The sequence below is a fragment of the Mustela erminea genome, chromosome 18 (assembly GCF_009829155.1).
Source record: "Mustela erminea isolate mMusErm1 chromosome 18, mMusErm1.Pri, whole genome shotgun sequence".
In the NCBI taxonomy this organism is placed as follows: Eukaryota; Metazoa; Chordata; class Mammalia; order Carnivora; family Mustelidae; genus Mustela; species Mustela erminea.
In genome coordinates this window covers 20,567,164-20,587,640 of record NC_045631.1, presented here as the reverse complement: position 1 = coordinate 20,587,640, position 20,477 = coordinate 20,567,164, and the positions used below count along the sequence as shown (strand labels likewise).

At 51.6% G+C, this 20,477-nt stretch overlaps 1 protein-coding gene across 2 annotated transcripts in view; it reads left to right on the top strand.

Annotated features, from left to right (window-relative positions):
- The first annotated feature begins 13,568 nt into the window (after positions 1-13,568).
- KSR1 (kinase suppressor of ras 1) overlaps positions 13,569-20,477 on the top strand; it is a 148,301-nt gene continuing 141,392 nt past the window's right edge. The window contains exon 1 of one of the 2 annotated variants that reach the window (XM_032322286.1): positions 13,569-14,213. In XM_032322286.1, the coding sequence (XP_032178177.1) occupies positions 13,983-14,213 (231 nt within the window). In that variant the 5' untranslated portion in view covers positions 13,569-13,982. The remainder of the gene's footprint in view (positions 14,214-20,477) is intronic. The other variant, XM_032322289.1, reaches the window with a different exon arrangement.

Below are 20,477 nucleotides of genomic sequence, written 5' to 3'. Positions count from 1 at the left end.
AGGCTCCCCGCTGAGCAAAGAGCCCGATGTGGGACTCGATCCCAGGACCCTGAGATCATGACCCGAGCTGAAGGCAGCGGCTCAATCCACTGAGCCACCCAGGTGCCCCCAAAAAGCAAGTTTTAAAGCAGGCATTTCCCAGTTTTGGTGGCAGGGGAGAATTTGGGGGCATGTGAGTGTGAGAGAGCGGGCACTAATGCATGCACAGAAAACACACCTGGAAGGATGTAGCCCAGAAGTGTATTGATGCGGGATGGACTCCAGACAGCTCTTACTTTCTGGGTCATGTGTCGCCCTTGTATTTGAGATATTGGTCATGAGTCTACATCACTTTTGAAGTCCTGGAGAGGACATAGGATGTGCAGTGAGACGCATCTGGGGGAATATGCTGGTCCAAAGGAGGATGGCGGGATGAGATGAGGCCACAGAGGAAGGCGGTGGCAGGTAGCCCCGAGCCCCAGTGACCTGCCGAAGAGTGCGGGGTTCCCTTTGGTGCGGAAGGGACCGCACCCTGCAGTCTCCGTGGACTCCCGTCCTCCACCCACCTCTGACTGGGAGTCTCTGAGGCTCAGTCCTGCTTTCCAGTCTCTTCCTCTCTCCCCTTGATTTCATCCATGCTCCTGGCTATGAACGCTATGTTCCCAGGAGCCCTTCTTACATTTTCTCTCTTGCTTGATCCCTTCTGACCACAGGCTTAGCTGTAAGTGCCTCCTAGACCCCAACATCTAATAGGCGTCTCAAACTCATCAAAACCCGACTTCTGACTTGTAGGCAGCCTCACTCTCCGGCTCCCCCTTCAGCTTTCAGCTCAGTAAACGATGCCCCATCCACTCAGTAAGTATCCTTGAGTCCCCTCTTTCCTTCCCAGGAGCCCTCAGCCGCTTCTAATCCCTCAGCAAGGTCCGCCTGCTTCATCTCCAAAGTCAACCTCAGATTGTCCCTTTCTCTTCATGACTCCTGCCGTTCCTTGTCCAAAATTCAGGAATGAGCGAAGAACAGACAAACATAGTCAGAGCTTTCCATAGGGAGTCAGCCCACATGTTTGGCAGAGCCCCAAGGGTGGCCAGACATGGCAATGCTTTACAGGGGAAAGAGGGAGGCGTCAGGTGCGCCCCGATGGGAGGCTTTTGGTGGGGAAGCTGGAGGGAGCTGATAGATGCAGGGTATCCCGCATGATTGGTTAGGGATGTCTATTTGGTTTTTGCTGGTTGGTCCTAAATGGAGACCAACGGGGTGAAAATTAGGGAAGCTGGCAGGGTTGTTTTTTTTTTTTTTTTTTTTTTTTAAAGATTTTATTTATTTATTTTTGCAAGAGAGATAGAGAGTGTAAGTCCAAGCAGGGGAAGGGGCAGAGGGAGAAGCAGACTCCCTTCTGAGCAAGTAGCCCGATGTGGGGCTTGATCCTGGGACTCTGGCATCATGACCTGAGCCGAAGGCAGATGCTTAACCAACCGAGCCACCCAGGCGGCCATACTGGCCGTTATTGATCAATTCCTGGCTGTTTGGGCCTGATGCCTCCAGGGGCTGTGGCTCGGCTTCCTGGGCTGGTGGCTGGAGGTTGTGGGGCAGAGTTCTGTTCTCATGGTGGCCTGGCCAGGGTCCATTAGAATATCCAGTCTCTCAAAGTGACCATCTCCTTTCTCACCTTAAGTTTCCCACCGATCCCTGCCTTCTGTTCTTGCCCTAAGAACTCTGCTTTCTTGTTTCAAGAACCCTGGCCTCTGTGGGGAGCAAGTTATGGGAGAGCTTCTCATACTTGCCCACAGCCCTCCTGCAATCCTGTCCCCCCTCACTCGAGGAAAATCCAGTCTCCAGCAACGCCCTAGCTTCTGGACTCGGAGAAATCCCCAGGTACCCAGCCGGTTCCTATCCCGGGGGCTTTGCATGAGCTGCCCTCTGCCCCACGAATCTGCACATGGTGGCCCCCGTGACTTGCACTGCTCAGATAAAACGTCACCTACTATATGACACTGTCTGAATTTACTCCCACGTAAATCTACCAAATCATCGTGCATTCTTTTGTCCAAAGCCCTTCTCAGTAGCTGTCTGAGTGTGTCTTGGTTGCTCTGTTGCATACTGGCTTATTGCCTGTCTTCCCCCACAGGAACGTTATCTCCATGAAGGAAGGGACCACATCTGTTCTTTCCCGACAGCGGCCCCTACCCCATGCTGAGAGTGGAGGCTGCTAAATCCTTAAGATAGACCTGGTGAGGAGGGAATGAATGAGTTGAACGGACGAATGGAGAAAAGGCAGACAGTCCTGGAGATGTAGTCCGTGTTCTCTCGTTCTACTCCGAGGGACACACAGGGCATCAGGCTATGGCTTTGGCTGCATCTCTCCTAAGAATGCAGAAATCTCGAGGGGGAAGTCAACTCTAGGGCTAGGAGGGGGCCCTATTTTGCAAGAGAGGACTTAAAGTCAAGGAGGATTGGAGCCTGTCTCAACAAGGTTGCCCTGGCACCTGGCACCTGGCACCTGGGGCTGGCTGAGGCCCATCACAGATGTGGGAGCTTTGTGTGGATAGGTTTAGCTCCCGAAGGGGAGGCCTAGACACCCTCAGGGACAGGGCCTGGGTGAAGACTGTGAATAAGGAGGATGAGTGTTTCAAGTCCTTACAAGTGTGATATTAACCAGAAACGTGACCTCGTTTTATGCCCCTGAACTTGAGAGTCCCCTCGGATCCCCAGGCCACAGGAAATGGACACAGGTCTGATGCATTTCAGCCTGCATAGAGTGGGGATGATTGGCAGGTATGTAAATAATTGTAGGAACTAGTATCTTTCAGCAGCCCCCTTCCCTTCAGGCACTTATCCACCCACCAAGCTCTCTGTAGTCCCATCGGGGGAATAAGAATATCAGTCCAAGACAACAGACTCTTCTCCAGTGATGGTATTTCAGGGACACGTTGTGTTTATGAGGAGCTGGAGGTGGCAGGAGGGAACCTTTCCAAGTCTGTCTTCTGCCTAGGACTAGGTTAGTGCCGCCTTAATTTCTTGTAAAACAAGTCTTCCCAGCAGATGAAATCCAGCTTGAGAAACATCTTTATACTCATTAAATAGGTTCATTCGGTTCAGTGACGAGCCACAAACTTTTTGGAAGCTCTTGCAACCAGCAAAGATCCCTTCCCTCGGATTACTCATGGTCCAGGGCAGGAGGCAGGAAAGGACACACAGTGTTTTGAGGTGGGGTGTCCTGTGATGCTGGGACCCAGCATGGTACGTTGGACATTTGGAAGAGGGAGCCAGGCCAGCTGGGAGGGGAGGGAGGCCTTCTAGGAAGAGGCGGAACCTAGGTCTGGAGTCTTGCATTGTGAGTTTGCTTGTAATACCAAGCAAAGTAAAACATGAGTAAAAGATGAGTGGGTGATCGCTAGGCGAAGAGTAATTCGAATAATTTGGCTTGTGATCTGGTAGGTCCAGGGGCCTCGGCTACATTTTGGTTATCCTGTGAATGTGGGGCCAACCCCCCAACAATCAATTTCTCTGGGTTTAAACCCAAGCAGTACCAACCACTTCCCGAAGATGTGGAGTTCAAGCAAAGTAATCTAGGTGAAAAGACTCTGATGAATTTCAAAAACAAAGGGACTGGAGCGCCTGGGTGGCTCAGTGGGTTAAGCCTCTGCCTTTGGCTCAGGTCATGATCTCAGGGTCCTGGAATTGAGCCCTGCATTGTGCTCTCTGCTCAGCAGGAAGCCTGCTTCCCACTCTCTCTCTGCCTGCCTCTCTGCCTACTTGTGATCTCTCTCTCTGTCAAATAAATAAATAAAATCTTAGGAGAAAAAAAAAACAGTGGGACAATAAAAAAGGCAACACACTATCATTATCATTAGTTACATTACAGCTGTTACATTACAGGTATAGAAGCATTTCTGGGCAGCCAGACCCTAGGAAATGTTGAACCCTGCTGTCGGATATGTGCTGGATTACCTGAGGGCAGGCAACACAGTAAGGCCACTGGAAGCTCAGCTTCCATAAATTTATCTAGAATTTTGCAATTAGAAAATCTAAGGAGAAAAAAAAGTCATTTGCACTTTAGCATACAGGCAGATTTTGTGTTTTGCGGTCTTATTTTGATTTTTTTTTTTTTTTGTGGTCTTATTTTTGATTCCTATTCATGGGAAGGGGGACACCATAACCTTTCAGTTCTTTGACCCTGGTGGGGATATTACATTATCTTTCATTTCTAGCCATTTCCTGCCACCTTTCAAACAACGTGCCAGAAACAGGTGCCAGCCCTCACCACCCCGATTCCCGTTCGTCGCTCCCTTTTGCAGGCTGTGATCAGTGGGAGGCTTCTGAAATTGGAAAATTGTATCAGAGCTGTGGAAATGATTGGAACTAATACAGTATGCTTCCACTGCCAGGCTCAGGGGCTGAGGGCTTTTGGAGCGCTGTTCACTTAATCCTTGTGACAGTCCTAACCAGGCAGTTATACAGGAGAACCTAGAGGCTCAGAGAGGTAAAGTGACTTGGGTAAGTTTATGAATGAAGGTTAACATGAAATTTTTAAAAAGATTTAATTTATTGAGAGAGAGAGAGAGAGAGAGAACACGGGGGAGGGGAGGGCCAGAGGGAGAGGGAGAAGCCAGCTCTCCTGCTGAGCAGGGAGTCTGACAATATGGGACTCGATCCCAGGACCCTGGGATCATGACCCGAGCTGAAGGCAGATGCTTGACCAACTGAGCCATGCAGGCGCCCTGCAGATGGAATTTAAATCTAGGTCTGGCCTCATTCCACAGTGCTGGCCCTTGACTTGGGCCTTGACCATTAACCAGATGGGGCCAAGAGATGATATCTTTCTGAGTCTTTACTTTATGGAGCTATGTGACACTAACACAGAGCCCCATCTACTTCCTAATCTGTATTGTCAGATTCTCTGCTCAGGTTATTTCCACATATACATATAATAGATGTGAGTATAAATTGAACAGGAAAGGGAATTGCTTTCAAAGGATCCAATAAGATATTTAAGTGCCTCTCAGGAAATTCAGCCTTGCAAAAGCAAAACAGCGTTCTTAAATTATTGGCTTTATCTTGTTATGTGACATTGGCAAAGTTCCTGATCATTCATGCAACAACTGTTATTTTAGCACCTGCTCTGTACTTTGCACTGGTGTTAAGTACTAGGGATGTAGGAATGGGCGCCACTGACGGCTACCAAGTCCCTATATAAAGAAGGAAACAAATCTATAAGACAAGCAGGTTGGCAAATAGCTACAAGGCCGAGGAAGGAAACAAACAGGGCAACATGACCCAGCTCCAAGGGCGGGAGTGGCTGCTCTGGGGAGTGTGGCCACGGGGAGCCTCTGTGGAGAGGTGGCATGTGAGCTGAGAGCTGAAGGGTAAGAAGCCTCCATGCACCTACTCAACCGGAGAACAAGCATGAAGGTGACGGTCCTCACAGGTGCCTGGATGGAGCTCCAGAGCAAGCTGATGAAGAGGAGGCGGGGCTGGCAAGGAAGACCAAGCATCAGCTCCCAGAGAGGCAGGAAGTAAAGCAGAGGTCTGAGGGGCACAGAAGCCACGAAAACTGTCTCAGGATGGTGATGCGACCACCGCTCGAGCGGCTGTCTCTCATCTGGGATCATGGCCACCCCTGGCGACCATGAAACGAGGAACTTCGGTGGAAAGGTTGGCAGGCTGTATGATGAGACCAAACTACACCAATGGGTTGGAGAAAGCATGAGAAGTAAAGAAATTGAGTGTAGACAGCTCTTTTAAGAAGTTCTGCTATGAAAGTTAGCAGAGAAACGGCAGAAGCTGGAAGGGCATTTGGGGTAAAAGCAAAGGGTGCTGTCCGGTCTCCCATCCAAGATCTGTTCTCTGCCCATCCGAGTCCTACTCTGGGCTCTGGGAAGGGGACCCTTTTGTACTGTATCACCTAGATGGTCCTGCTAGAATGTTCCCAAGAGGGTTCAGCCAAGAGGAGGCAAAGGCAGAAGAGCTGAAAAGTCTGGAAGGAAGGTGTTCCTCTCTTCTCCCTCACTGTCTGGGGGCCTTGTCTCCAGAAGGATCCCTGTCCCCTGTGGTTGCAAGTCCTTCCCAGCTGTCCCTCCCGCATGGTGTAGAGAGCACTATTTCTTCCCCTGGCCTTTCTATGCTAGGTGTTGCCAGCGCTCTCCAGCATCCTTGTTTGGTCCATTCCCATTGTAAGTGGCCCCTTCTTTGAGGTTAATTGAACTATCTGAGTGAAATTTTGCTTCTTACCAGGGCTCTAGCTACAACAGAGTTCTGCTTGCCTGTCTCCCGCCCGCCCGCTCTCTCTCCTTCCTTCCTTCTCTTTCTTTCTTCTTCTCTTCTCTTTTCTTTCTTTCAAAGATTTTTTAAAATTTATTTTATTTATTTGATAAACAGAGATCACAAGCAGGCAGAGAGGTAGGCAGAGAGAGAAAGAGGAGGAGGAGGAAACAAGCTTCCCGCTGAGCAGAGAGCCCCATGCGATGCGGGGCTCCGTCCCACGACCCTGGGATCGCAACCTGAGCCGAAGGCAGAGGCTTTAACCCACTGAGCCACCCAGGGGCCCCTCTGTTTGTCTTCCTTCCTTCCTTCCTTCCACTTTCTTTATTTCATTCTTTCTTTCCTGAAGGGGGATAACAGTACATGTTTGTTTGCAAATGAGAATATCAGGACAGAAAAGGAGAAAATGGTGATGCAGGGAAAAGCAGGATCCTTGCTGGAGTGGAAGCCTCGAGCCTGCTGGAGGGGATGGATCCCAGGGCACCTCTTCTGTGGTCTCAGGAGAATGGGTGGGGAGCACACACAAGCACAGGGCAGGAGGGCTGTAGATTTGGTCTGATGGCCTCTAGTTTCTCACTGAAGGATGAGTCAAGAACACTGATGAGTACAAGGTAATTGGTAGAAGAAAGCATGAAATAGCCATCTCCGGGACTCCTGGGTGGTTCAGTGGGTTAAGCATCTGCCTTCGACTCAGGTCATGACCTCAGGGTCCTGGATGGAGCCCTGCATCTGGCTCCTTGCTCAGCAGGGAGCCTGCTTCTCCCTCTGCCTGGCCCTCCCCCTGATTGTGCTCTTTCTCTCTCTCTCTCTGACAAATAAATAAATAAATAAAATCTTTAAGGAAAAAAAAAAAAGATATAGCCATCTCTGAGAATGGAAAAATGAACTTTCTAGGAAAGGTTGGTAGGCTTGCCAGGCCTGAGAAGTGCCAATTTGAGGTTTGCGGTCACGAATTTAAAGAGCAGCCCGTCAGCAGAGCTATGTTTTTCTCCAACATAGTTCCGCTGCTCTGGCATGGGCCTGGAGGCCTGTGGAGGGCTGGGTTTTATGAGGGCTGGTGTCGCTCTCGCCAGCAAGAACGACCCGCAAACGTGATGAGGAGCAAACTTCTTTATTAGGGTTTCTATTAGCGTCTCTACTACTACTACTACTGGCTCTCCACAGGCTGGGCCTTCGTTAGCCAGGTTCCTCTGGCGGGAAGAGGGGGCAGAGTTCACTGACGGGGGCTTGCTGGGGACCAACCGTCATGGTGGAACTAAGACTCTCTGTGGGTTAAGGAGGGCAGGAAGGCCAAGTGCAGGAGATAGTGGGTGACGGTGACAATGGGAGCCGGTGGAAAGCTGGATGAAGCATGGCGGTGGGGGGAAGCTGGAGACCACGGTGACGTAGCTGGAGCCTGTGGAAGACTGGTACGAGAAACCCCAGGATTTGGAGCAAGCTCTGGTGGCTCCAAAGGGCAAGGATTGGAAAGTGGAGGGGCTCTTGGGTGGCTCATGCTCCTGGGGTCCTGGGATTGAACCCTGGGTAGGGTTCCAGGCTCAATAGGGAGCCTGCTTCTCCTTCCCTCCCTCTCTCCCTCTGCTCCTGCTTGTGCTCCTTCTTCCTCTCAAATAAATAAATAAAACCTTTAAAGAAAATAAAATGCAATCCATCGTTCGTTTATTCAATCACATGTAAGCACTGTGGCGTGGCGGGCCTATCTCTCTCTCCTTTATCTCTCTGCGCCACCCTGCAGGGAGAGATTATTATTATTTTTTAATTTAAATTCCGTTACTTAACATATAGTGTATTACTAGTTTCAGAGGTAGAGTTCAGTGATTTGTGGGTTGTCTAAAACACCCAGTGCTTGCTACATCCTGTGCTGGAGGGAGAGATAATTAGACTCATTTTTACAGACAAGGGAGCACAAGCTCAGGGAGGTCGCTCAGGGAGCACAACTTCTCTCCAGGTCATACAGAATCTGTCTGAGTCCGAAAAGGCTCATTATCCAGTCCAGGGAAACGGGCAGGGGAAGAACCAAAAAATACGTGGTGTGTGCAAAGTTCTGTGGGCATTTGGAAGTTAGAAAGATCGATTCTGTTGTGGGAGAGGGGTAGGGGGCATGTGAGCTCCCTCTCCAGGATCAGTGGAAATGCACATGGGGAGGTGGAGAGGAAGGACTGCAGGCAGAAGCGAGAGCTGAGCAAGGTCACAGTGACATGACATTCCCTCCTGTGACCCACGATTGTTGAGTAAAGGCAACCACTAAGCAGGGCTTCTAAGCTTATCTACGGCCCTCAAGTTCACAGATACCCTTAAGGGGGCCCCACAAACCCCAGGACGTTGTTTCACAATTGCGAGCGTGCGTGTATTCTTCTCTCCTAGAGAGACACTTTTTATTGTCATCAGATTCTTAAAATTGGGACATTGACGCAAAAAAAGCTTTGAGGGGCCCATGAACTTGGACAGGGCAGTGGGCCCTGGGAATGAAGGAGCTTGTGGGCTTGTTTCAGGAATTCATACTTCACCTTGAGGTCAACGGGGACCCCCGTGGGGTTTTTTAGATGGCGAGCAAGACGGCACGGGCCTTAGGAAGCACAGCACAGGTGACTGTGAGCTTTCCTTTCAAAAAAGAGTCTATTTATAAGCTATAAAGGGATGTATCACTTATTGTTCTGCACCCAGAGGCTAGCACAAGGTGTAGCACATTGCATATTGGCTCAGTGAATCTTTGGCGAATGCATGAAAGAATGAATGAATGAGCACCGGGAACAGATAACAGAGTCCATCTCTCCAGGGTTACTCTGTGCATTTCCTGGATAGTTTGACTGAGGGTAAAACCCATGAAAACAAAGCTTCTCCTGTACTAGGTTCTTTTTTATTTCTTCTTTTTTTAGATATTTAAACTTTATTTTTTCAGTGTTCCAAGATTTATTATTTATGCATCACACCCAGTGCTTCATGCAATATGTGCCCTCCTTAATACCCATCACCAGGCTCACCCAACCCCTAGGTTCTAAGAGAAATCTGACACCTACCTGTCAGTCCTGAGACCACTGGGCTTAGAGGTGAGAATGGCGCGAGTGGGTGTGGCCACCCCTGACGGCAGGGTAAGGCTCCTCTGACAGTGCCCCCCCAGTGTCTTGGGGGGGCGGTCAGTGGCCAAGATGGCCCAAAGTGTTTCTTTCCTCCTTCCACATCCAACCCTTGGGCTTGTCGGGCATCCTGTCTATTTCTTCCGTATCTTCCTCGCACTCCTAGGCTTCATTCTGCTCCTGGGACCTCACCTGAACCACTGCAACAGTCTCAAAACCAGTGCCGCTGCTGTGGACCCCTGCTTCTCTCACATCCACCCTTCATGGGGTCGGAGAGATGTTTTAAAACCCTTAAAATTGCTAGGAATGTGGCTTTCTTTACACATACTTAGAGAGCTATGCTTCTAAAACTTGAACATACACTCACTCAGGTCAAATGCTAAAATCCAGGCTGTGATTCAGCTGCTCTGGGATGAGGCTGGAGACCTTGCATTTCTAACAAGTTCCCAGGTGATGCAGGAATCTTGGACCACATTAGGAGTAACAAAGAGAAGAATCCAAATTTCCTGCCCAAGTCCTACTTGATCGGCCTCTTCCCAACAGTCCCTACCCCCCATCCTCTCCATCCCCTATTCTTCTCTGCTTGTGCTGTAGCCACACTGGCCTTCATTCTGTTCCCAGAGTGTGCCAAGTTGTTCCTGCCTCAGGCCATTTGCACATGATGTTCCCATTGCCTAGAATGCCCCCTTCCCGGAGCTCCGCATGGCTTGCTCCTTCTCCTTATTTAGATCTTAGCTCCCCCCACTTCACACCACTTATCCTTCGAATTTATTCTGGTAATATATTTTTTGACTTGTGAACTTCCAGTCTCCACTCTCAGGTTTGTTGCATAGGAATAAGGACTTGGTTTCCTTTGCTTGGCCTATCCCAGAGCCCGGAACATGGCAGGTGCTCCTCTCATGCCTGCTGGGTCTAAGCGTGAACTTGCCCACATGACTGCCATGGTGTTAGGACACACACAGGGTTTTTCAAGCTTCCAAGACCTAGTGTGCAGGTAAAGCAGGTGCCTGAGGCAGAGGGGAGGGGGAGAGGAAGGCGAGAACTCTCTGTACTGAGGATGCCACAGAAAAAGTCTCAAGAACCTGGAGATGAAGTTGAACCTAAGAATCACCGCATAATGAATGAATTCCTTGAACCAGGAGATTCTCACTCGGGAGGAAGGGAAAGGAAAGTAACTAACATTAGTTAAGTGAGTTAACTAAGGTGCTTGGAACCGTGCTGCCCATAGTAATCATTTAACCAATAAACAAAAATAAATATGTCAGACCCTTATTGGTGACCATGGCTTTGCAGAATTCTCTCTGTTCACCCTCACAACACGTGACCTCCATCTTGCAAATGAGGAGAAAGACTCTGAGATTCCAGAGGGCTTGCCCGGGGTCAGAGAGCCATTCTGAGCCAGGACTGAGAACCGCACTCCCTGAAACAGCTCCAGGGAAGGTGGTGAAGGCCACACTCCCGATCCCTCTCCCTGCTTTCTGCTGTGTCCCAGAACCTGTTACCATCTGCCACCCTGGGCATTCATTACACTTCTTTCCTTCTTGTCTGTCTTCTCTGGCCTGAATACAAATTCCCGGAGGGTAAGGGTTTTTGTTTTGTTCGCTACCGCTTCCCTGAGCCTAGAAGAGGGCCGGCCACATCAGTAAACACTTGAGGAGTACTTTCTGAATGTTAAAGGGATGAATGGAAGGATTATTTTTAAAGCCATGCTTTCTGCATCTCTAAGAGGTTGTTCTGTAAGCATGTGGCTGGGGGGATCCCAAAACCCGCTTGAGAGGGGCCTCCATGCCTCTGAGATGGAGGGGGTAGGAAGCCAGTGGCTGACTGACTGGTTTCAGCAGAACAGAAGGAAGGCCGTGTCCACAGAAGGGGGCCCAGGCGCTTGGAGCCTGGTGGGACAGCAACCAGAGCTGGGGCTTGTCCAGTCTCCAGTCCCAACACCATTGCCCGGCTGTTACTCTCCTCAGGATCTGGCTGCCTACCTGAAGTGGCCCTGGCGGGGAATGTGCCAACCAGGCGCCCGTGGCCATTATAGCATAAATAGGCACTTACCAGGAAATTGCTTGCGAACTGAGTTAGAGTGAGCCTGTCACTCAAGCCTGGCAGCTCTCGCTGCTGAGCAAACAGATTCTTCATCAGCTGGGATACGCTATGGACGGTCCCCGGAGATAGTTCTTTGGGTCCACTGACCTTCCTACACACCAACGCTTCTCAAAGTTCAGGCTCCCTGACCTGTGGAGGCAGCAGCAGCAGCAGCAGCAGCAGCAGCACCTGAGGACTTGTTGGAAGTGCAAATTCTGGGGGTGCCTGGGCGGCTCAGTTGGTTAAGCGGTTAAGGGGTTTAGCGTCTGCCTTTGCCTCAGGTCATGATTCCAGGGTCCTGGGATCAAGTCTGGCATCGGGTTCCCTGCTCAGCAGGCAGTCTGCTTTTATCACTCCCTCTGCCTGTTACTCCCCCTGCTTGTGCTCCCTTGTTCTCTCTCTCTCTGGCAAATAAATGAATAAATAAAATCTTTATAACAAATAATAAATAAAATCTTTATAACAAATAAATAAAATCTTTAAAACAAAATACACACATTCTCCAGCCCCATCCTCAAGCACTGAATGAGAAACCATAAGGGTGGGGTCCATCACTGCATGTTACCCAGCCTTCCAGGAGATTCTGATTCACACTCAGGTAGAGAACAACAGGGACACAGTTCCCTTTCAGGAAAGTTAAGACTCTTCTGCAACGACCGTGGACCGGGCTAAGGTGACAGTCAGGGTCGGGGGCTTCATAGATACAGAACAGGGAATCCTGTTTTAAATTAAGTGAGGAGTGGAAAGGGTCAAGGGTTAGGAAGGAAGCCTCTTATGTTTCAGAAAATTCTCAGCGGATGGGTGAGTTTGCAAAAGCACATTTTAAAGTTATCATAGTTTTGTATTTTAGTTTTGAAATTTCAAATGACATTAAAGGAAGGTTTAATATAAAATGCCCCCTGGTCCTATGTGTGGAGTTCAAGCAGGAATACAATGCTGTGCCCCTACCTCCTGTTCAATTCTCATTCTTCAAAAAAGAGGGGGATACAGACAAGACAGACACAGAGAGAAAGTGCCCAGGCCAGGGCTGGCCTGAAAGATAGGAGAAACTCAGTATAGGATCTGCCTGAAGAATTCGTGAAATGGGTTGCACAATTTCATGGAGCTCCTGCTGTGGGCCAGGCGCTGTATTTGGCTCTGGGAAAGAGGATATGAAGATAAATTAGCCAGCCACTTCTGCAGCCAAGGCATTTACAGGAGAAAATTTAGAGATATTCCTTCTGGATAGCAGATGTTGGAAGTATGGAATTGTGTGCTTTTGATTAGAGTCTTGGCTTTTCAGTTTAGCCAAGGGCACATGTGAACCCGGCAGGAGGTCGGGGGTGGGGGTTGGAGGGAGAGTGGGGAGATAGGTTGCAGCTTGAATGCTGAGTTAGAAGGCATAGACAGACACTGTGCCTGTGTCCACAGACCAGGTCTGGGGCCCTGTTTTTAAGAGGTTTTTAAGTTCAGTTTAGGAGATCTGAGGTTCACTCGTAGCAAATACCATCATTTATCCAGTGATATATGTGTCAGTAATCAGTTCAGGTCCATACATTAACTCATTCTTTATAGGAACCCTATGAGATAGGTACTATAATCAACCCATTTTTACTGATGGGGAAAGTCAGACACTCAGAGGTGAGTTCAATTTGCCCAAGTCACACAGCTAGGTAGAGTATGAATTTGAACCCAGGGCGTCTGCTCTAGAGCGCACCAAGCCCATGACAAATCAATGTGCCACCCCAGGCCTCTGGACTCGACTGCTGGGTTGGGGTGGCAGAGGGATGGGATACTTGTTTTGGTGGGAAAATAGGCTCCTGAAGAAAGTCCTTGCTGTTCTTCTCCAGGTCTGAGCATTCCGGTTGGTGTAGACAATTGAGAGTCCACTGCTCTGTGAACCAGCTGGAGGATGAGTACTTTAGGCCCCTTCCCACTAGATGGCGGCTCCTAAAGCCCACATAGAAACCCTGGAACCTCCACTGTCCCCATCTTCCAAGGGTTCAGCAGCGGCTGCAGAATTGCAGGAAGCGGACCCTCCGGCCCCTGCCCCGCCCCATCCGGGGGTCGTGGGAAGCCCCCAGGCTGGAGGCGGGAGTGCGGTGGGGAGGGGCGGGGAGGGCGGGGACACTAGGCTTCCCCCGGCTCTGGGAGCCCGGGGGGAGGAGCTGGCTGCTGCAGCCACTCCCGGGGCGCAGAGGCGGGGCGGTCTCGCACAGCCGGAGCCCGCAGCGGAGGGAGAAAGCCTGGACCACAGGGTGCGGGGCTCAGGGCTCGGGAAGCGGATCCGGGCCCCGAGGGCGCGGGCCGGGCGGCAGGTGCGCGGCGCGGACTACAAGTCCCAGCATGCTCAGCTCCCCTGACCCGGCCCCCGCGGCCACTTAAAAGCTTCGGGAGCCGCAGCCGTCGGGTCGCCGCGGCTTTCGCTTTGCCGCCGCGGCTCGGTCGGCGTGAGCGGCGTGTTCTGCGGCCGGTCGTCCCAGCGTCCGGGATCCGGCTGCGCCGAGCGGCGCTCCAGGTCCAGCTCTCCCCGCTCGCGGATTCCCTCCCGAGGCGCCCGCGCCCCCCGGGCTCTCCGCCTCGGCCACCCCGCGGCCCCGATGCCGAGGCATGGATAGAGCAGCGCTGCGCGCGGCGGCGATGGGGGAGAAGAAGGAGGGCCGCGGCGGGGGGGACGCGGCGGCAGCGGACGGGGGCCCCGGAGCCGCAGCCAGCCGGGCGCTGCAGCAGTGCGGGCAGCTCCAGAAGCTCATCGACATCTCCATCGGCAGCCTGCGCGGGCTGCGTACCAAGTGCGCGGTGTCCAACGACCTCACCCAGCAGGAGATCCGGACTCTGGAGGTAAGGGGGCCGCGCGCCCGGGAAGTGGCCCCCAGCACCTCCCTCGCTGCCCATGTGCACTCGTTCCCAGATGCATCCTGGAGTCGCCCCTTTGAGGCTTCCTCTCTTTCCTCCACTCGCTGATGCGGCGGCTTGGGGACCCAGGACTAGCTCCTCACCTTGGGCGGGATTTGGAGGGGGAGGGGCGGAGTGGGAACTGGGGTGGAGGCTGGAGGCGCCCGTGGGCGGGGTGGGCTGCCCGCGGGCATCCCGTGCTTCCCCATCTCTGCCCCCACCCCATTTCCATTTTGCGGGGCTGCAGGACTCATTCTCCCACTGAGTCACACCCTGGACTTTTCTCTGTGTGACTGTGACGAGCGCCCGTGGGCCGGGGTGACGAGGCGTGGGGGGTCCCCCTAAAGTGTGACCATACGCCCGCCATTCTCCCCCCCCCCCCACCTCTCTCTGTGTGTGTGTCTTCCCCTCACGCCCCAGACTCCGGCTTGTTCCTTCCTTTCCTCTCCTCCCAGGATTTTTGTCTGCCGCTTTTCAGCAACGTGTTTGCTGAAACTGCATTTTTACCGTTCAGTTGGTGCTTTCCTTTCGCATAGCCACAGCATTTCACTGCTCGAAATATAATTACCCAGCGACTCCCCCACTCCTCCTCACACACTGGATTTTGCTTTAGGGAGGACTGTGCTGGGGCACGACGCCTTTGGTGGGAAGATGACACTATTTAAGGGGTTTTGGAGGAGCCGGTCTCTGGTGTAAAGAAGAAATCAGATCTGCGGGCCCTCCTCCCTCAAATTATAGCCGGGAAGTGCAGTATTAAAAGGGTTTGGAAGAACCAGTCAGAAGGGTGGTTGGGTTCTCAGAAGGGGTGGGGTGGGCGAGTCTCACCCTCCCCCATACACAATAGAGGGAAACTAGTGCATTCCCAACTAGCTTTTGTCCAGAGACTGGAAAGGCTGCGAAATGCCAGGCACCACTTAATTGCTACCCCATCTTCTTTCCACCTTGCACTGGCACATCTGGCCTTCTGCAGATCTGGGGATGTTTTGTTTTATTAGAACCTTAGTTTCTCACCCCCCCCCCCAATTGCTGATTGCCTTCGCCAGCTGTCAGAGGGCCAGCCCATGATTTGAGCACACTAGAAGCTGGAATCCCTGTTTGATCCAAAATGACTTCTCTCCTGCAGTTCTGTTTTCTTAAGAGCTACAAAACCAGGAACACTGGAAGCATCTATCTAATCGGCGCTGGCTAGTCTCCTTTTTGTTCTAGTTGCTATAGCAGTGATGACCAGGGCTTTGCTTAAAAAACAAACCAACCAACAACACCCCCCACCCCCCCAGCTGTCCCTTCTTGCATGCATGCTGCTGTTTCCCAAGTGGCGAGAGAAACTGGTTTCTTGAACACAGCCGAATGTGTTTGCCCAGCAAAGTTCAGTTTTTAAACTGACACAATAGGGGGCCTGTGTGGCTTAGTTGTGGGAGGAGGGATCGTTGTCCGGCAGCATGTGTCTGGTTGGACTGCTGTGTTACTGAGAAGAGAGAAAGTTCTCTGTGTGGGCCTCTCTGGGATTGTCCCCATGTCACTCAGAGAAGCTCCTGGTTCACAGAGTGGATACAGGAGAACCAGTTCCTGTTCATTCTCTGGAAACAGCGCCTTACCCTCTGGGTACCCTGACTTCCAGAGTCATTTGTTTTGGCAAAGGTATGGCATCAGGACACCCCAAAGCATCCCACTCTTTAGGTCTCTGGGCTATGTTTATTCAGTGGTTTCCCTCCCAAGGGTTTATTGGAGGATGGGCTCTGGTAGCCAGAAACCCATCCAAAGTCCCAAAGGGGAATACCCAGGTCCCTGTTCTTTCCATTGTGATGTGGGTTTGGGTCAGTCCCATTCCCTCAAAAGGGAGGATCTGCTTTGTTTTTCGGGATGGGAATTTAGATCTCAGAAACTGGTTCCCTGGGGCTGCCTCCAGCTAGTTTGAATGAATCTCTTCACCCTGGAGGCCTTAGCCTCCTAACCTGAACAGTCAGGCTGGAGTGGATCTTTTCAGGCTCTCGTGGCTCTAAATTTGGTGGTTTCATGAAGGGGCTCAGTTGGGTTGAATCAAACATTTGTTAACATGTCCCCATTTAAAAATAGTTCGAATAGTTCTAATAGATCTACCAAAGTGATAAAATAGGGGAGAAGTGTATTAGTCATAGAGTTCTGCTGATAGGGACAGTGTGGTGGACAGCTTTGGTTTCAGGTCTGGGGACTCACTGTGTGACCTCGGGCAAGTCCCATGACTTCTGAACCTCAAGCTTCCCATCTGTAAAATGGGGATGAGACGGCAGAAACCTGCAGTGTTGCGAGCCTGTAAGTCCGTGTCTTACTAACAAAAGATTGTGCCTATCACCTTACCCTGGGAGGAGTCCAGTGACATTCATAACCCACGCCTCCTTCAGGGGAAGGTACTTCAACAGAGCTGGCTCTTGTTTCCTGGAGATGGCTGACCCAGCCTGGGAGACAGTCCCACCGGTGTGTAGTGAGATAGGCAGGGCAGTGGCAGTGTCTGCTCTGGCTTTCTTTTCTGTTCTTTGGGCTCCTCTTATCATATGCCAGGCCAGGGCCCCCAGAGACCGTGCTTGCAACGTTGGATTCCTGGCTTTTAAAGAAAGGGGCTGACCAGAGGGCTTGGCTTATCCGACTTTTCCCAGAATGGAGAAAGGAACCCCAGCCCACTCTGGCCTTCGTTGAGGAAGCATTCGCTGGCAGAAACAGCACGTGGGAGGCCGCTGGAAGTCGTGGACTTGGGCGCACCTGCTGGTGTCCGAGATTTGGCGTAGCGGTCCTGTTTGGGATTCAAAAGAGTGGAAGGAGCCGGGGCTTGTTTTTAATGTTTGCCTCCTACCTGCCAGCCGGTGGTGCTGCTGGGTCCTTCTCAGCCTCCTGATATTTCCTAGAAATCCACTAATCCTCACCACACAGTTGTTTTTCTCTAGGTGGGGAGGAAGGGGAGACAAAATCTGCACTCAGAGTCAGAACCTGTAAACAGTGCCATGAGGCCTCTTCATCATAGCAGAAGGTGGGGCCCTGTCTCCATCAGACCTTCCCAGGGGGTCTGAGAACTCCATGGAGGAGGGGTAGAATGTTCTTGTTCCCAGATGTGCTCACAGCGGGACACCTGGCTGGCCTCCCATCTGGGCCTGGAAGCCCCATGCCAGTTCATTCCCTCATGTATTCATCCTTCGTGGGCTAAGTCTCTGCCGGGCTCTACGGAGCTAACAGTGCCTCATGAAGATTCACATTTAGGGGCATGGTAACTTTGCCCTTTTCTGCCTCCCTGCTAGCACTTTCCAGAAGAGGCCATGGCATACCAAGTCCCCCTACCTTACGCTCTTTTAGAGAAACCCCTCTAATGCAAGTGACTTGGAGAAAGGAGTTCCGGAAGGATCTTGCCCATGGGCCTGCTGGGAAGGCAACAGTGGGGAGGTATGGTGGATATAGTCTGCCTTGGGGCCCTTCCCTGAGGAATTGCCCAGGAGCCAGGAGGCCCCCCAGGGAAGGGGGGCTGCTACTCAGAAGGTCAGTGGGGCTTGCCTCTCACCCAGCTTGATTATGGGTGACCCAGAGGTCAGAACCCTGCTGTGTGAAGTACCCGAGCTCTCCCCATGGTCCCCCCACCCCACCCCAAACTTCCGGAAAGGAGAGGGGATGCCGTTCGTCCTCACAGATCAGGCCCTTGGGCCTTGCATAAACTTGACACACCTTCAGTTATTACTGGTTTGCCTGCTGAGCTAGGGGCAGCCACCCTGGGAAGAATTCAGTGGTAGGGAGGTTGCTCTCCTGGTCTTTGGGGGACACTTGGAATCCAGTGGGGAGCCAGGCAGGTGAACCATAGTGCCTCCAAGTAACATGGCTTGCTGACTGCTTAGGAATCGGGAATATGACCAAATAGTTGGCCAGGCTAGCCTTCTGTTGTCATGGGACGTATTCGCAGAGTCCTAGTGTCCTAGGTCACGTCCCCTGCAGTACTTCGAGCAAAAGCAGGTTTCCCTTTCCCCTACCAGCTGTTGCTCTGGAGTGGGCCATTTCTCTCCTGCTCCATTGCCAGAGTAGCAGCCTCCTGCTGGAGGGGTGCAGAGATGAGACGCTGTCACCTTTGGTGTCTCCTTTCGTCTTGGTAGCTTTTCCCCTGGTGGAACTCGCCCCCAGCGTTCTGCAGCAGTGGTCTGGAGAGGGTGCTACCGTTTGCCAAGGCTAGGGAGGGCTGGGTGGTGCTGGAGGAAGGCCTCACCACGTCTGTAGCCCAAGTTCAGGAGGCCAGGAGTGAGCGCCAGGAGGCTGCTGGCTTGCTGCCTGGGGACGATAATGGGAAGGCCTCCTTCCCCTTTGGGCCGGCCCCACATTCTGGGGAGCTGCATTCCCCACCACAAAGATTCTGGCCCTGCCTGCTGGCTGCGGTCTGAAGAGGGACTGCAGAGGGCCTGGTCCTTGGTGGCAATGCCCGCAGTCATGGGGAGATGTAGGAACACCTGCGACCATGTCTCTCTAAGTTGTGCTTTTTAGAAGGTCTGTGTCTTTTCAGAAGAGATGGATCAGAATCTCCCCTCATATTCAGGGAAAAGAAAGCCATGCGGGTACCTTTGGGGATATGGGAATGCGTCTGCCTGCTCATTGAGGGTGGACATGGAACAGAAACAGTCTTGATCACCTGTTCTGGGGTCGAGCACTCTTCCAGGCCCTCGGCAATATGCCGTAGGAGGGTTTCGTTTCATTTGCAAATGAAGACATCGGGGGCTCAGAGGCCTGAGTGAGTAGATGGACCAGACCTGGATCAGACCTGGGTTACCTTGTCTTCAGAACCCACATTCTGAACCTTGCAACTGCCTCGAGCGGTCATGTTGGCCATTCTGTTCAGAATCATGGCTCCTGAGCCCCAGGACTTGGCCAGTAACACGGGCATTTCCAGGGGCGTTTGCTGGGTGGCTCCGTTCCCAGTGACTGGGTTTATTGGTGGCTGCCGCAGGCTGTGCAGCCTCTGAGCTGGGCTTGTGGCTGCTTCCCTCTAGTTCAAAGACAGGTCTGTGATGCAACGAGCCCTGTGCTGCTGGTGTCACTGAGAAACGAGAAGCTGCCTGGAGATCGGCTTGCTCATAATTTTTTTAATGGATACCTGCGTTATACTTTCTGAGTGATCCCTCGGATGCACAGCATATTCTTTAGCTTTCTCCTTTTTACAGAAATATTTTAGAAATACACATAATGGTCTGTGTTTGGTGTAAAAAAAAAGAAAATACGGATGAACAAAAGAAAAATAAAAACACCCAGAATGCCGCCTCTCAGATCTGGTTAATTCTTTTTTTTTTTTTTAAAGATTTTATTTATTTGACACAGAGATCACAAAGTAGGCAGAGAGGCAGGCAGAGAGAGCGTGGGGCGGGGGGGGGGAAGCAGGCTCCCTGGACCATGACCTGAGGAAGGCAGAGGCTTTAACCCACTGAGCCACCCAGGTGCCCCAATTTGGTTAATTCTTATTAACATTTTGCTGTATATTCTTCCAGTGTTTCTGTCTTCATTTGCATAAAAACATACACGTATGTATTTGTGGAGTATACCATGTGCATTGCTTTATTTTTGTTTTTAAGATTTTATTTATTTATATGACAGAGAGAGACACAGCGAGAGAGGGAACACAGGCAGTGGGGAGTGGGTGAAGGAGAAGCAGGCCTCCTGCCTAGCAGGGAGCCTGACTCGGGGCTCGATCCTAGGACTCTGGGATCATGACCTGAGCCGAGGGCCGACTTAACCAACTGAGCCATCCAGGTGCCCCATGTGCATTGCTTTATAATGCAGTATCCTTTCTCTGCATCAGTACATGCAGATACACATCATTTCTCTTGGTGGCTACATGGTGTGGTTATATATTCATCCAACCAGTCCTCCTGGTGTTGGCCGTTCAGGCTGTTTTGAAGTCTTGGTAGTGTAAATCGTGCTGCAGAGAGTCTCTTCCCAGAAGTAGAATTTGCTGCTCAAAGTACAGGAACACATGTAATCCTGATCCTGGTCTTTAAAATCTTTAGGGCATAGGGGATGCCTGGGTGGCTCTGTTGGTTAAGTGTCTGCCTTCGGCTCAGGTCATGATCCCGGGGGTCCTGCGATTGAGGCCTGCATGGAGCTCCCTGCCCAGCAGAGAGTCTGTGTCTCCCTCTGCTCCTGCCCCCTGCTTGTGCATACATGCATTCTCTCCCTCTTTCTCTCTGTCTCTCTCTCTCATGCTCTCCCTCCCTCAAATAA